The sequence below is a fragment of the Aulonocara sp. 'chitande type north' Nkhata Bay genome, linkage group LG16 (genome assembly GCF_057382095.1).
Source record: "Aulonocara sp. 'chitande type north' Nkhata Bay isolate Kocher_YH1m ecotype deep benthic linkage group LG16, A_spYH_male_GT1.1, whole genome shotgun sequence".
In the NCBI taxonomy this organism is placed as follows: Eukaryota; Metazoa; Chordata; class Actinopteri; order Cichliformes; family Cichlidae; genus Aulonocara; species Aulonocara sp. 'chitande type north' Nkhata Bay.
The window spans coordinates 12,916,451-12,928,990 of NC_141359.1; the positions used below are offsets into that span (position 1 = coordinate 12,916,451).

The 12,540-nt window shown below is 44.0% G+C and overlaps 1 protein-coding gene across 1 annotated transcript; it reads left to right on the forward strand.

Annotated features, from left to right (window-relative positions):
* The first annotated feature begins 35 nt into the window (after nucleotides 1–35).
* Nucleotides 36–12,540, forward strand: nyx (nyctalopin). Its single transcript, XM_086267393.1, has 5 exons — nucleotides 36–716; nucleotides 914–978; nucleotides 9,392–9,678; nucleotides 9,973–10,277; nucleotides 10,778–12,540. The coding sequence occupies exons 2-5, from the start codon at nucleotides 957–959 to the stop codon at nucleotides 11,604–11,606; spliced, it is 1,443 nt and encodes a 480-aa protein (XP_086123519.1). The 5' UTR covers nucleotides 36–716; nucleotides 914–956; the 3' UTR covers nucleotides 11,607–12,540.

Consider the following 12,540-nt stretch of genomic DNA (forward strand, 5'->3'; position numbering starts at 1 on the left):
CATGAAAAGCATGTTCAGTCCAATTTTCCAGGGGTTTTCATGTTACTCTTAAAAGGTCACATGGTCTCTAATGTGCTGAGTAGGTTTCATAACCACTGAGTCAGTGACACCCATTGAAAGCCTGTTGTATAATTTCTGTGTCATGTTGTGAGAATGAGGTTTTAGGGTCATTTAAGAGCCTCAGATATGGGGAAAGATGCTGATCCATGAAGCTTGTATGGCACAGGCAGCCTTATTTAACTAACTGCTCTCAATCGCTTCTCTCCGACCCAGCAGTGACGACTCGATAAATATCTGTTCGCTTTCAGCATCTGCATTATTTTCATAAGTTTGACATCCAACATTCACTGCTCTGTCTCTGCAGTTTGATATGACAGAGGTTCACTTTACTTCTGTAATCCTGCCATCCGCTCTCCATCACTCCACTCTACCCAGGGGATTTGACTGCCATTAAGAGATGGCTTTTTGATGTGTGTTTTCCATCACGAACGCAGACAGGCACACGCACGCGCATTTGGTGAAGTGGGGTGGATGAAGGGTAAAAACATGCAGCATTTTTTGTTGGGGAACCGTGGCAGGCAGAAGCTTCTGCTCAGCTCACTCAGTGATGCTGTTGAAGGTGCCCTTTGTGGACTGACATGGGATGGACACATGCATGACTATTTGGGCAGTGACGTTTGGTACACATGGATGCAACTTTCTGGAAAGAGCTACAGGTATGTTGCTTTGAATTTCTTGGATTTCCTCTGTGATTTGCTGTAAATTTAGCATCGCTGTAAAGACCGACTGTCTGTGGTTTCCTGCCGTTAACAGATAAAACTATCCAACCACACTAGATCATCTAAAGATCTCCAGCAGCATTTGTATAACTCATAATTGTTCATCATTAAGATCTCTGTTTGTGCCATTTCAGACCTCCGTTAATCCTGGCATGTCCCAGATGAGCGGCTACAGTAATGACTGTCATCATTTTCACTGGTCAGTCTCAATCTCTTCTCTCTTCCACTGTTTCTGGGCTCATTTGACTTAGTTTCTTCTCCTGCTTTCAGAATTGCTGTGGCTCCATCAAAGACTGACCGATCAAACTGCAAGGCAGGGCTGAATTCGAGCTAATGCGAACCAGATCAAGAGTGAAAGCACAGGCGCAGACAATACTTATTGTTGTGGAGCTAATCTCTGATATAAGCTTGTCTTTCTTAATCACATCATCGTTTCAAACGGCCAGTTTAGCCTTCGGGCCACACATCGACGTCACTCAAACATCTAGTCTTTAGTTAAGCAGCAGTGTCCTGCTGTGGATGCAAAATCTTTTTAATATCAAAGATGTATTTATTTATTTTTAATTCATTATATCTTTTTATTTACTGATGATAGTAGACTTTGAAGGATTTGATGAATCAAAAACATCAAAAACTTGCGAAAACAATATTGTTTTCATGTACAGTAATACGGAGAAATAACAAATAAAGGAAATATTATGAAACACACATCATGAAATGTGCTTGTAGTGGGGTACACATATACAGAATTTCCCAGATTGGATAAATAGTATTATATAGTGTATTACTGTTATTGTTCAACAATGATAATTAAAATTTATGTTCAAGGTTAGTCGTTTTGCCTCTTATAATATTTTTAATGATTATGTTGTATCTTAGTCAAGCACTTTTTAAAAACTCCTGTCTGTTGTTTGAATCTGTCACAGTATTTCTGACAAATTTTTGGATGCATAAAAATAATTTCTGTAATTAATAAACCAAAAAAAAAAATTAAATTCATTGTCAACAAACAACAACAGCAACAAAAGGAAAACCTGTAAAGTTTTTTGGGGTTTTTTGTTGATTCCACCTTGGTGGCCTCAGGATCTCGTCTCTACTTTTTGTGGATGACGTGGTTCTGTTGTCCTCAGCAGATTTCGTTCTCTAGCTTGCACTTGAGTGCTTCACAGCTTTGTATAAAACTGCAGGAATGAGAATTAGCAGCTCCATGTCCAAGGCCATGGTTCTCAGTAGAAAAAGGTGAGGTGGCTGACCCAAAGTGGCGGAGCTCAAGTATCTTGGGTCTTGTTCACAAGTGCCAGGACTTGACGGACAGATTGGATCACTGCAGACAGTGCCCTGATCTGTTGTGGTGAAAAAAGTTCAGATCATGAATACAAGTGTTGGAAATGAACTTTCTCTGAATGGTGGTTGAATGGGCTCACAAAAAGGATGAGGTACAGCCATCTGGAAGGGGCTCAAAGTAGAGCTGTTACTCCTCCAAATCAAAAGGAGCCAGTTCAGGTGGTTTGCACATCTAATTAGGATGCCTCCTGGACGAGGCGCTCTGGGCATGTCCTACTGGGTTAGGACACACCTGCAGGACACTGGCCCTCGAGGCCTGGAGTTGGACACCCTTGGTTTAGGCTGTTGCAGTAGAAGAGAATGGATGGATGGTTTGTGGCTGAGCAGTATGACAAGTCAGATAAAACAGCATACATTTATTTTATACTAGAAATACAGTGGGGGAAAAAAGTATTTAGTCAGCCACCGATTGTGCAAGTTCCCCCACCTAAAATGATGACAGAGGTCAGTAATTTGCACCAGAGGTACACTTCAACTGTGAGAGACAGAATGTGAAAAAAAAAATCCATGAATCCACATGGTAGGATTTGTAAAGAATTTATTCGTAAATCAGGGTGGAAAATAAGTATTTGGTCAATAACAAAAAAACAACTCAATACTTTGTAACATAACCTTTGTTGGCAATAACAGAGGTCAAACGTTTACTATAGGTCTTTACCAGGTTTGCACACACAGTAGCTGGTATTTTGGCCCATTCCTCCATGCAGATCTTCTCGAGAGCAGTGATGTTTTGGGGCTGTCGCCGAGCAACACGGACTTTCAACTCCCGCCACAGATTTTCTATGGGGTTGAGGTCTGGAGACTGGCTAGGCCACTCCAGGACTTTCAAATGCTTCTTACGGAGCCACTCCTTTGTTGCCCGGGCGGTGTGTTTTGGATCATTGTCATGTTGGAAGACCCAGCCTCGTTTCATCTTCAAAGTTCTCACTGATGGAAGGAGGTTTTGGCTCAAAATCTCACGATACATGGCCCCATTCATTCTGTCCTTAACACGGATCAGTCGTCCTGTCCCCTTGGCAGAAAAACAGCCCCATAGCATGATGTTTCCACCCCCATGCTTCACAGTAGGTATGGTGTTCTTGGGATGCAACTCAGTATTCTTCTTCCTCCAAACACGACGAGTTGAGTTTATACCAAAAAGTTCTACTTTGGTTTCATCTGACCACATGACATTCTCCCAATCCTCTGCTGTATCATCCATGTGCTCTCTGGCAAACTTCAGACGGGCCTGGACATGCACTGGCTTCAGCAGCGCAACACGTCTGGCACTGCGGGATTTGATTCCCTGCCGTTGTAGTGTGTTACTGATGGTGACCTTTGTTACTTTGGTCCCAGCTCTCTGCAGGTCATTCACCAGGTCCCCCCGTGTGGTTCTGGGATCTTTGCTCACCGTTCTCATGATCATTTTGACCCCACGGGATGAGATCTTGCGTGGAGCCCCAGATCGAGGGAGATTATCAGTGGTCTTGTATGTCTTCCATTTTCTGATGATTGCTCCCACAGTTGATTTTTTCACACCAAGCTGCTTGCCTATTGTAGATTCACTCTTCCCAGTCTGGTGCAGGTCTACAATACTTTTCCTGGTGTCCTTCGAAAGCTCTTTGGTCTTGGCCATGGCGGAGTTTGGAGTCTGACTGTTTGAGGCTGTGGACAGGTGTCTTTTATACAGATGATGAGTTCAAACAGGTGCCATTCATACAGGTAACGAGTGGGGGACAGAAAAGCTTCTTACAGAAGACGTTACAGGTCTGTGAGAGCCAGAGATTTTCCTTGTTTGAGGTGACCAAATACTTATTCGTAAATTAGGGTGGAAAATAAATTCTTTACAAATCCTACCATGTGAATTCATGGATTTTTTTTTCACATTCTGTCTCTCACAGTTGAAGTGTACCTCTGGTGCAAATTACTGACCTCTGTCATCATTTTAAGTGGGGGAACTTGCACAATCGGTGGCTGACTAAATACTTTTTTGCCCCACTGTAGCTGTCATATTCATGTACCATTCATGGTGTTTACACATTTCAATTTCCAAATGTACTTAGAACACATGATCAAGAAACGCATGACTCAATGAATGAACAGTGAAGTGCATGTAAGGTCAGTCATTCCACTGGGTTCCAAGCAAAATCAGATTATCTGCCTTTGAAATGCCTTTAATATCCCGAAGCTCATCCAATTTTGTTTCTTTCATCCAAGAAACACAGCAAAAATCAAACTTCTGTGAAAACTTAGTACACAGTTATTCAGATTGTTGTTTAGACTTGCATGTAAAGTAGTTCTTAAATAGTCCAAAACACAGCAGCTAGGCTGACAATCACACATTAAAGCAAAGTCTAATCTGAGTGAGTGGAACCGGTGGTTTGCACTTAGTCGTAAACTGTTTATTTTACCTTTCATGAAAGTGCATCTTAATTGTAAACTTTGACAGTGGACTCCTGTCTCTTTGAGAATGTTTTTCAGTTAGTTAGAGTGCAGTGGCTGAAGCAAAAACCCGGGTGTGGGAGGAGTTCGGAGAGGCCATGGAAAAAGACTTTCGGACTGCCTCGAAGAGATTCTGGCAAACCGTCAGGCGTCTCAGGAGGGGAAAGCGGTGCTCTACCTGCACTGTGTATAGTGCTGGTGGAGCGCTGCTGACGTCGACTGAGAAAATTGTCAGGCGGTGGAAGGAATACTTCGAGGACCTCCTTAATCCCACTGACACGTCTTCCGAGGAGGAAGCAGAGTCTGGGGATGAGGGGAATGACCCGCCAATTTCCGGGGGCGAGGTCACTGAGGCAGTTAAACAACTCCTTGGTGGCAGAGCCCCTGGTGTTGATGAAGTCCGCCCCGAGTTCCTGAAGGCTCTGGACGTTGTAGGGCTGTCCTGGTTGACACGCCTCTGCAATGTTGCGTGGAGATCAGGGGCAGTACCTGTGGACTGGCAGACCGGGGTGGTGGTCCCCATCTTTAAGAAAGGGGACCGGAGGGTGTGTTCCAACTACAGGGGGATCACACTCCTCAGCCTCCCTGGGAAAGTCTATGCCAGGGTGCTGGAAAGGAGAGTTCGTCCGTTAGTCGAACCTCGGATACAGGAGGAACAATGCGGTTTTCGTCGAACACTGGACCAGCTCTTTATCCTCTCGAGGATACTTGAGGGTGCATGGGAGTTTGCCCAACCAGTCTACATGTGTTTTGTGGACTTGGAGAAGGCATTCGACCGTGTCCCTTGGGGTGTCCTGTGGGAGGTGCTGCGGGAGTATGGGGTGTCTGGCCCATTGCTACGGGCCATTCGATCCCTATACAACCGTTGCAAGAGCTTGGTTCGCATTGCCGGCAATAAGTCGGACTCGTTCCCGGTGGGTGATGGGCTCCGCCAGGGCTGCCCTTTGTCTCCGGTTCTGTTCATAATTTTTATGGACAGGATTTCTAGGCGCAGCCAAGTGGCGGAGGGCTTTCGCTTTGGTGGCCTCAGAATCTCGTCTCTGATTTTTGTGGATGATGTGGTTCTGTTGGCTTCATCGGGTGAGGGCCTCCAGCTCGCACTGGAACGGTTCGCAGCTGAGTGTGAAGCAGCGGGAATGAGGATCAGCACCTCCAAATCTGAGGCCATGGTTCTCAGCCGGAAAAGGGTGGAGTGCCCACTCCGGGTCGGGGATGAGTTCCTGCCCCAAGTGGAGGAGTTCAAGTATCTCGGGGTCTTGTTCGCGAGTGATGGGAGAAGGGAGCCGGAGATCGACAGACGGATTGGGGCTGCAGCTGCAGTAATGCGGATGCTGCTCCGGTCCGTCATGGTGAAGAGGGAGCTGAGTGTAAAAGCGAAGCTATCAATTTACCAGTCGATCTACGTCCCTACCCTCACCTATGGCCACGAGCTGTGGGTAGTGACCGAAAGAACGAGATCGCGGATACAAGCGGCGGAAATGAGTTTCCTCCGAAGGGTGGCTGGCCTCTCCCTTAGAGATAGGGTGAGAAGTTCGGCCATCCGGGAGGGGCTCAGAGTAGAGCAGCTGCTGCTCCACATCGAAAGGAGCCAGCTGAGGTGGTTCGGGCATCTGACAAGGATGCCCCCTGGGCGCCTCCTGGGTGAGGTGTTCCAGGCATGTCCCACCGGGAGGAGGCCCCGGGGCAGACCCAGGACACGCTGGAGAGATTATATCTCTCGGCTGGCCTGGGAACGCCTTGGTGTTCCCCCGGATAAGCTGGAGGAGGTGGCTGGGGAGAGGGAGGTCTGGGCCTCTTTGATTAGGCTGCTGCCCCCGCGACCCGGCCTCGGATAAAGCAGATGAAGATGGATGGATGGATGGATTGAAGTTGTTTTTCTTAATCATGAAAATAATTCTGTCATCACGCCCTTTGGTTGTCTTCTGTAATGTTTCAGGCCTTTTGGTGCTGCTGAGCTGGTCAGTTTATTCTTTTTTTAAACAATGTATCAGATCATTGATTTAAGACAGTGCAACACTAGACAGAACAGGACGATACAGACACAAGACAGTGCAGTGGAAATGTGCAAAATGCTGAGTATTGTGCAAAAGTAACTTGGTGTCTGTAGTAGAGATGGACCGATCCGATATTACGTATCGGTATCGGTCCGATACTGACCTAAATTACTGGATCGGATATCGGAGAAAAATAAAAAATGTAATCCGATCCATTAAATATCACGAAAGCACCTCACAAAACTTGCAACACGCCGTAACTCGCCTCAGAACGTTAGCACGTCGGAGCAGTATGCATCACGTGATAGAGCGGCTGTGGCATGCGGGACCTGTCGGTGGTCTGGATAGCATTTGGAGCTTCGCTAGCAACCTGGCATTTCATCTCCGACAAAGTTATCCCGAGAGAAGTAAAGCAAGTGTGTAAGTCCATCTCTGAATGTTTGTAAAGCATTCCTGCGTTAAGCTTAACAAGCGATATATGGAGCGACTGCCTCTTCTTGCTGCTACTTCAATCATGAAACTGCTTAATGATCAGCTGATCGGCTTTTCTGTCACGACTCCATCTCTCTGGTTTGTTTTTGGCCCACTTTGCACCAGAAAGAGGAAACCAGCGGCTGAACAACAGCAGCACGTTTAAGCTTGATAAGCTGTTGTTAGAATGTATTTATTATTACTTTCTACTCGAGGATCTTTTTCTACGTAGCTGACGGCTGTAACTGTGCAGGGGCGGATCTAGCAAAGTTTAGCCAGGGGGGCCGATAGGGCATTAACAGGGAAAAGGGGGCACAAAGACAGACTTTTCTTTCTTATTCTCATTTAAAATGTCAAGCTTTTAATAAATAATTATCTGACACCCAAAGTTTTAATTTGATGTAAAATGAATAGAAGTCCATTACTGCATATAGTAACTATTAAGTCTAATATATATACCCTAGTAAGCTATAGTACTTTTTCCTTTGGGAAGGTACCATCTGTGCAGTCTGCAATTCTGTTGAAGAAAGATGTTGAATCTATTTAATATTTCTTGAAAAATAATTGATTTCTGTGCATTTTTTTTCACACTGCATCAAATTAAGGTTGATTACGTCGATTAAGCATCATGAGGTGGAGCGTGAGGGGTGGTTCCCTATTTTTTATTTATTTATTTTTGTTGTTGCTGGGAGTTGGAACCCTATTAGTTAGGTTGCTTAATATTTACGCTAAGTACTCTTTAAAATACCAGAATAGGGAGGATGGTGTAGGTCTAAGTTTATTAGATTGATCAGTATTGCTGAACTATGAAATTTTTTTTTTTTTGCATACAGGTATAACAGAATAGCTTTAGTGTAGTTGTTGTTTTAAACTTGAGTATGAACTTATACAAAATGCAGCAAGATATTTAAAAAAAAACAGTTTTGTTGATTAAAAAACACTATATGGGATTCATATCGGTATCGGTATCGGACATAAAAAAGTGGTATCGTGCCATCTCTAGTCTGTAGGTGTGTGTGTGTATGAGTGTGAGATACTGCAGATAAGTGCTTGGTAGTGACATGTATGAAGGTGTGCACGTGTGTCAGTCCAGTCAGAGTGTTCAGGAGTCTGACGGCTTGGAGTAAGAAACTGTTCTGTAGTCTGGTAGTGAGGCCCGGATGCTCCGGTACCTCTTTCCAGAAGGCAGCACGGTGAAGAGTGTGTGTGAGCGGTGTGTGGGGTCCTCCACAATGCTGGTGGCTTTGCGGATGGAGCGGGTGCTATCAGTGTCCGTGATGGAGGGAAGAGGGGAGAGACAGGTTGTTGACTCTACACCAGTCAGTAATGATGGCCTCCCTAACTTTTATCAACATCTCTTTTGGCCTGATATTTAAAATTACAACGAAAAGCTATAAAATAAAATAACTTCAGATATTATGTCTGCTTCATTTGTCATGATACAGTTTCACCTGACCACGAAACTGCTTGTTAGGCAATTTTCCAGTCAATTTTTGACTGGAAATAGGGGATGCAATTCCAAAACAATTCATGGAAAAGTTTTGTAAAACCCTTTCAGTTAAAGTTGAAGGTTTGCAACCATTCATGTGTTGATTGTGATGGTGTATAATGACAAAACTACAAAAAGTTGCTCCAACAAGTTATGAGCCCAACTCCTTTTGTTACATTGTGCAACTGATGGGTTTTTTTTAAATGGGCAGGAGTGTGAAAGGTTTTCTGTCTTGATATAGAGAAACTGAAGCATTATATAATAATAATTATAATAGTGCTTGATATAAGGGGATGTGGTAAAGCCCTGTAGTTTGAAAAGGGTCATACTACAGAAAGGTGCGTCGTCAGGGTGATGAAAATCTGCTGCTAAAACTTCTTTCACAACTCTAAACTAGATTATATTGCAACAAGTAGAGCTTATTGTCCTTTATTTATTTTTTTATTTGTTTCATTACATTTTTTAATGTGATTTTTTAAATTCATTGACTACATTTAAAAAACAGTTATGAAAAACACTGCAGCCTAAATATTTAGTTAAAGACTAAGAGTAGACAAATGAAATAAAGAAACAACATGGTATAAATTTATACAATGTATATATTTGTGTCACTTTTAATTTCAAATCATCCGATGACCTGATTAATAAAAAAAGAAAATATTGTTAATAGTACATAAGATGACATCATAGACAACAATATTAACACCAGTTGACTTTTTGGTGGCTCATTTAGTATGCATTAGCTCACATTTCTTACTTAGTGCACTTGTTTAGTTAGAATTAGGCCTCCAACACTCTTTCACCACATGTGTAGACCAAGCTTTTCAATTCCTGTAAAAATACTGAAAGTACCACCACACTCTGAAATAACACCCATCCTGTCCTCCTTTCAGTCTCTGTGCTTTGCCTGCTGCCTCAGGAGGTGCTGGCACGGTGGGCTTGTGTTCGCGCCTGCCCACCATCCTGCACCTGCACGCAGGAGAAGAGCTGCAGCGTGCTCTGCGACCGCTCCGGCCTGGCTGAGCTGCCCAAAGAGTTTCCGTGTGAGGCCTCCGCCATCAACCTGGACAAAAACAGGCTCAAGTTCTTGTCAGAAAGGGCCTTTGGTACTCTGCCCTCCCTCAAGTCTCTCTCTCTGGACCACAACAACATCTCCTTCATTACCCCAGGAGCCTTTAAGGTTTGCTGAATGTTCTGCTGAAGGATTTTGTAACCAAAAATACAAACACGTAACAAACAGGTATATATATATATATATATATATATATATATATATATATATATATATATATATATATATATATATATATATATAAAAACTGCCTGAATGATCATGTGAGGAAACCCATTAACATGCAGAAATACAAAAAAAATCTACAATTTCAAGCACTACTGTATCTTTACTAGATTTACTAGAAATTCATTTTTATATTTTTAGAGTTTTCATACTTGACTAACAGTTTCTGTCACGCAGGGCCTCTCGAACTTGGTGGAGCTGAAAATGGCGCACAACGAGTACATCAGCTACCTTCACACACGAACTTTCACAGGGGTGAAGAAGCTGGTGCACCTCGACTTGTCCGACTGTAACCTGTTCAGCATCCCCGATCGTATCTTTATAGAGCAAACGGCACTGAAGGAGCTGCTCTGTTTCCAAAACAACTTCAGGAGGATCCCGGGGGCCATCAGAGGCATGGAAAACCTGACTCACATCTATCTGGAGAGAAACAAGATAGAGGCAGTGGCCTACAACTCCCTGCTGGGCCTGGGTAGCCTCAAGTAAGCCACAGGCCCCAAGCTCATGCATGAACTCACATAGCTACAACCAGGCATTCATTTATTGACTGAGGTTTTGCATAAACTATTAAAGCAGACCTGCTATGCTTATTTCCAGCTACAGATTTTGATTCCACAGTCACAGTTCAAAATACTGCTTATTTATCTCATGCAGGGTCTCATTGCACGCTCAGTTCATCTTCTGTTTGAACTAAGCATTCAGCAGTTCAAAGTTTGTGTATTCATCCTTAGTTCATGCACTGCTCCCATCCTGTTTTCAGAGATTTTACAGATGACATGGAACAAAGTTATTTTGTGCAGGTGTGGTTCCTGGTGTGAGTCTGCAGTGCCTAAGGTAGCATGTGCGATTTTCTGTGCTGAAACAAAAGCATGACAAACTGAATATTGGTAGCAAAGAAAGGCTGTCTAAATCTAACACAGCCACTGATCTTCTCTTATTGTGTAAACCAGTTCATTCTTTCAAACATCTTTATCTCTCTCAGGTACCTGAACCTCCAGGAGAACCGCATCAACGTGATCCATGAGCAGGCCTTCCAGGACCTTACACGGCTGGAGAACCTTTACCTCAATGACAACTTGCTGTCTGATTTGCCCAAGCTCGCCTTCAAAGGCCTCAGCCGGCTCAAGATGCTCAACCTCGGGGGTAACCAGTTGACCAACCTGTCCAAGACCTGGTTCAGTGACCAGGTGGAGCTGGAGGTCCTGTACCTAGACAGGAACCAGCTGCTATACATCGAGGAGGGCACTTTTGAGAACCTGACCAGCCTAATCACCCTCCACCTGAACAGCAACAATCTTACCACCCTTCCCTTCCCTGTTTTCCAGCCCATCTACTTCCTGGGCCGGCTTTACCTCTTCAGAAACCCCTGGGAGTGCGACTGCTCCCTTGAGTGGCTGAAGGAGTGGATGGAAAACTACAAGCTGGTGCGGGACATCCCCTGCGCTTCACCTTCCTCTGTGGCCGGACTGGACCTCGGTGAGGTGGTCTTCGCCAAGGTGAACGGCACATGTGTGGACCCCGCCGACCTCAACCTAACTACGGCCTCCTCGGAGATCACCTCCACCACAGAGAACCGCTTCAAAAGCCTCATTTTCACACTGATCCACCCGGAGTTCGGGGATCAGATGGGGAACGGCACAGAGAGCCTCCGCAACGGGACCCTGATTGAGAGCGAGGATGGGCAGCTCTCTGCAGGGGTCACAGGTCAACGGGCCTGGCCAAGCGAGTCTCTTTTTTGCTTCATTGTGATGTGGCTCAGCTTGGGTTTGATTGGCCAGTCAGATCTATTTTTCTCTCTGTACTGCACGTGAGAACAGTGGAGATGAGATCTGCTCCATGACCCACATGAGGAACATGGGAAGCTTTTTAAAAAAAAATGCTCCCGAGATAAAAGATGGTTTTATTTACTCATGCGAATATAAAAGGGTTGCTATTCATGTTTGCGTGTGTTAATGCTCTGATGTAGGATTTTGGGATTGTTTCCCTGGTAAAATGCAAACAGGGGAAACTGAATATTTTCAGGTAAGAAGGACTGGATGTGGTTTACCATACTGGTTATAGATTAAAGATTTATATATACTACTTCATATGTGATCATGCTCCTCCTCGTTCATATACAAATCTGTACAGCGGCAGGATTCATCTGTGCAATTGCAGTGGCAATGAAACTCAAACTGTGTAAGCTAACATCTAGTTTTTTTGTTGCATAAGTTGTCATTTTAATTATGATGTAATATTCATAGCGTTACATAGTCCGACTATTTTGTTTTTGTATTTTCATTCACAATGTTAAAGGAGATGAGAGCTCCTGTAGTTATCTCCTAAACACACGTCCGCTCTTTTTTGTGTGTAGGCTCTGCAGCTTTTCCACAAATGCATTAATCTTCTTACCGCATGCAGCTCGGTGTCGTCGCTGCTTGTGTGTGCTATAAAGTAACACAGACGGACTTTATCTTTGCCTCTAGTGCATGGGTATAATCTCTCTCTATACAGGGACTGTGGTGAGTCATTGCCATATATTGTGGATGGAGGGGGGGGCAGTGTCAAAGCATGTTTAATGCATATGTACACACTTACACTGTTGTGCTTTGTGTGGCTAATATACCATAACACAGGCGACTGCTTTCTTTCTACCCCGGTGAGTGTGAGTAGTTTGGTCAGACAGCCTGTGGTGCAGTTCAGTTTTGTTATTAGACACAATGCTCTGTCAAAATCTATTTTTCTAAATAAAATAAATAAATAAGC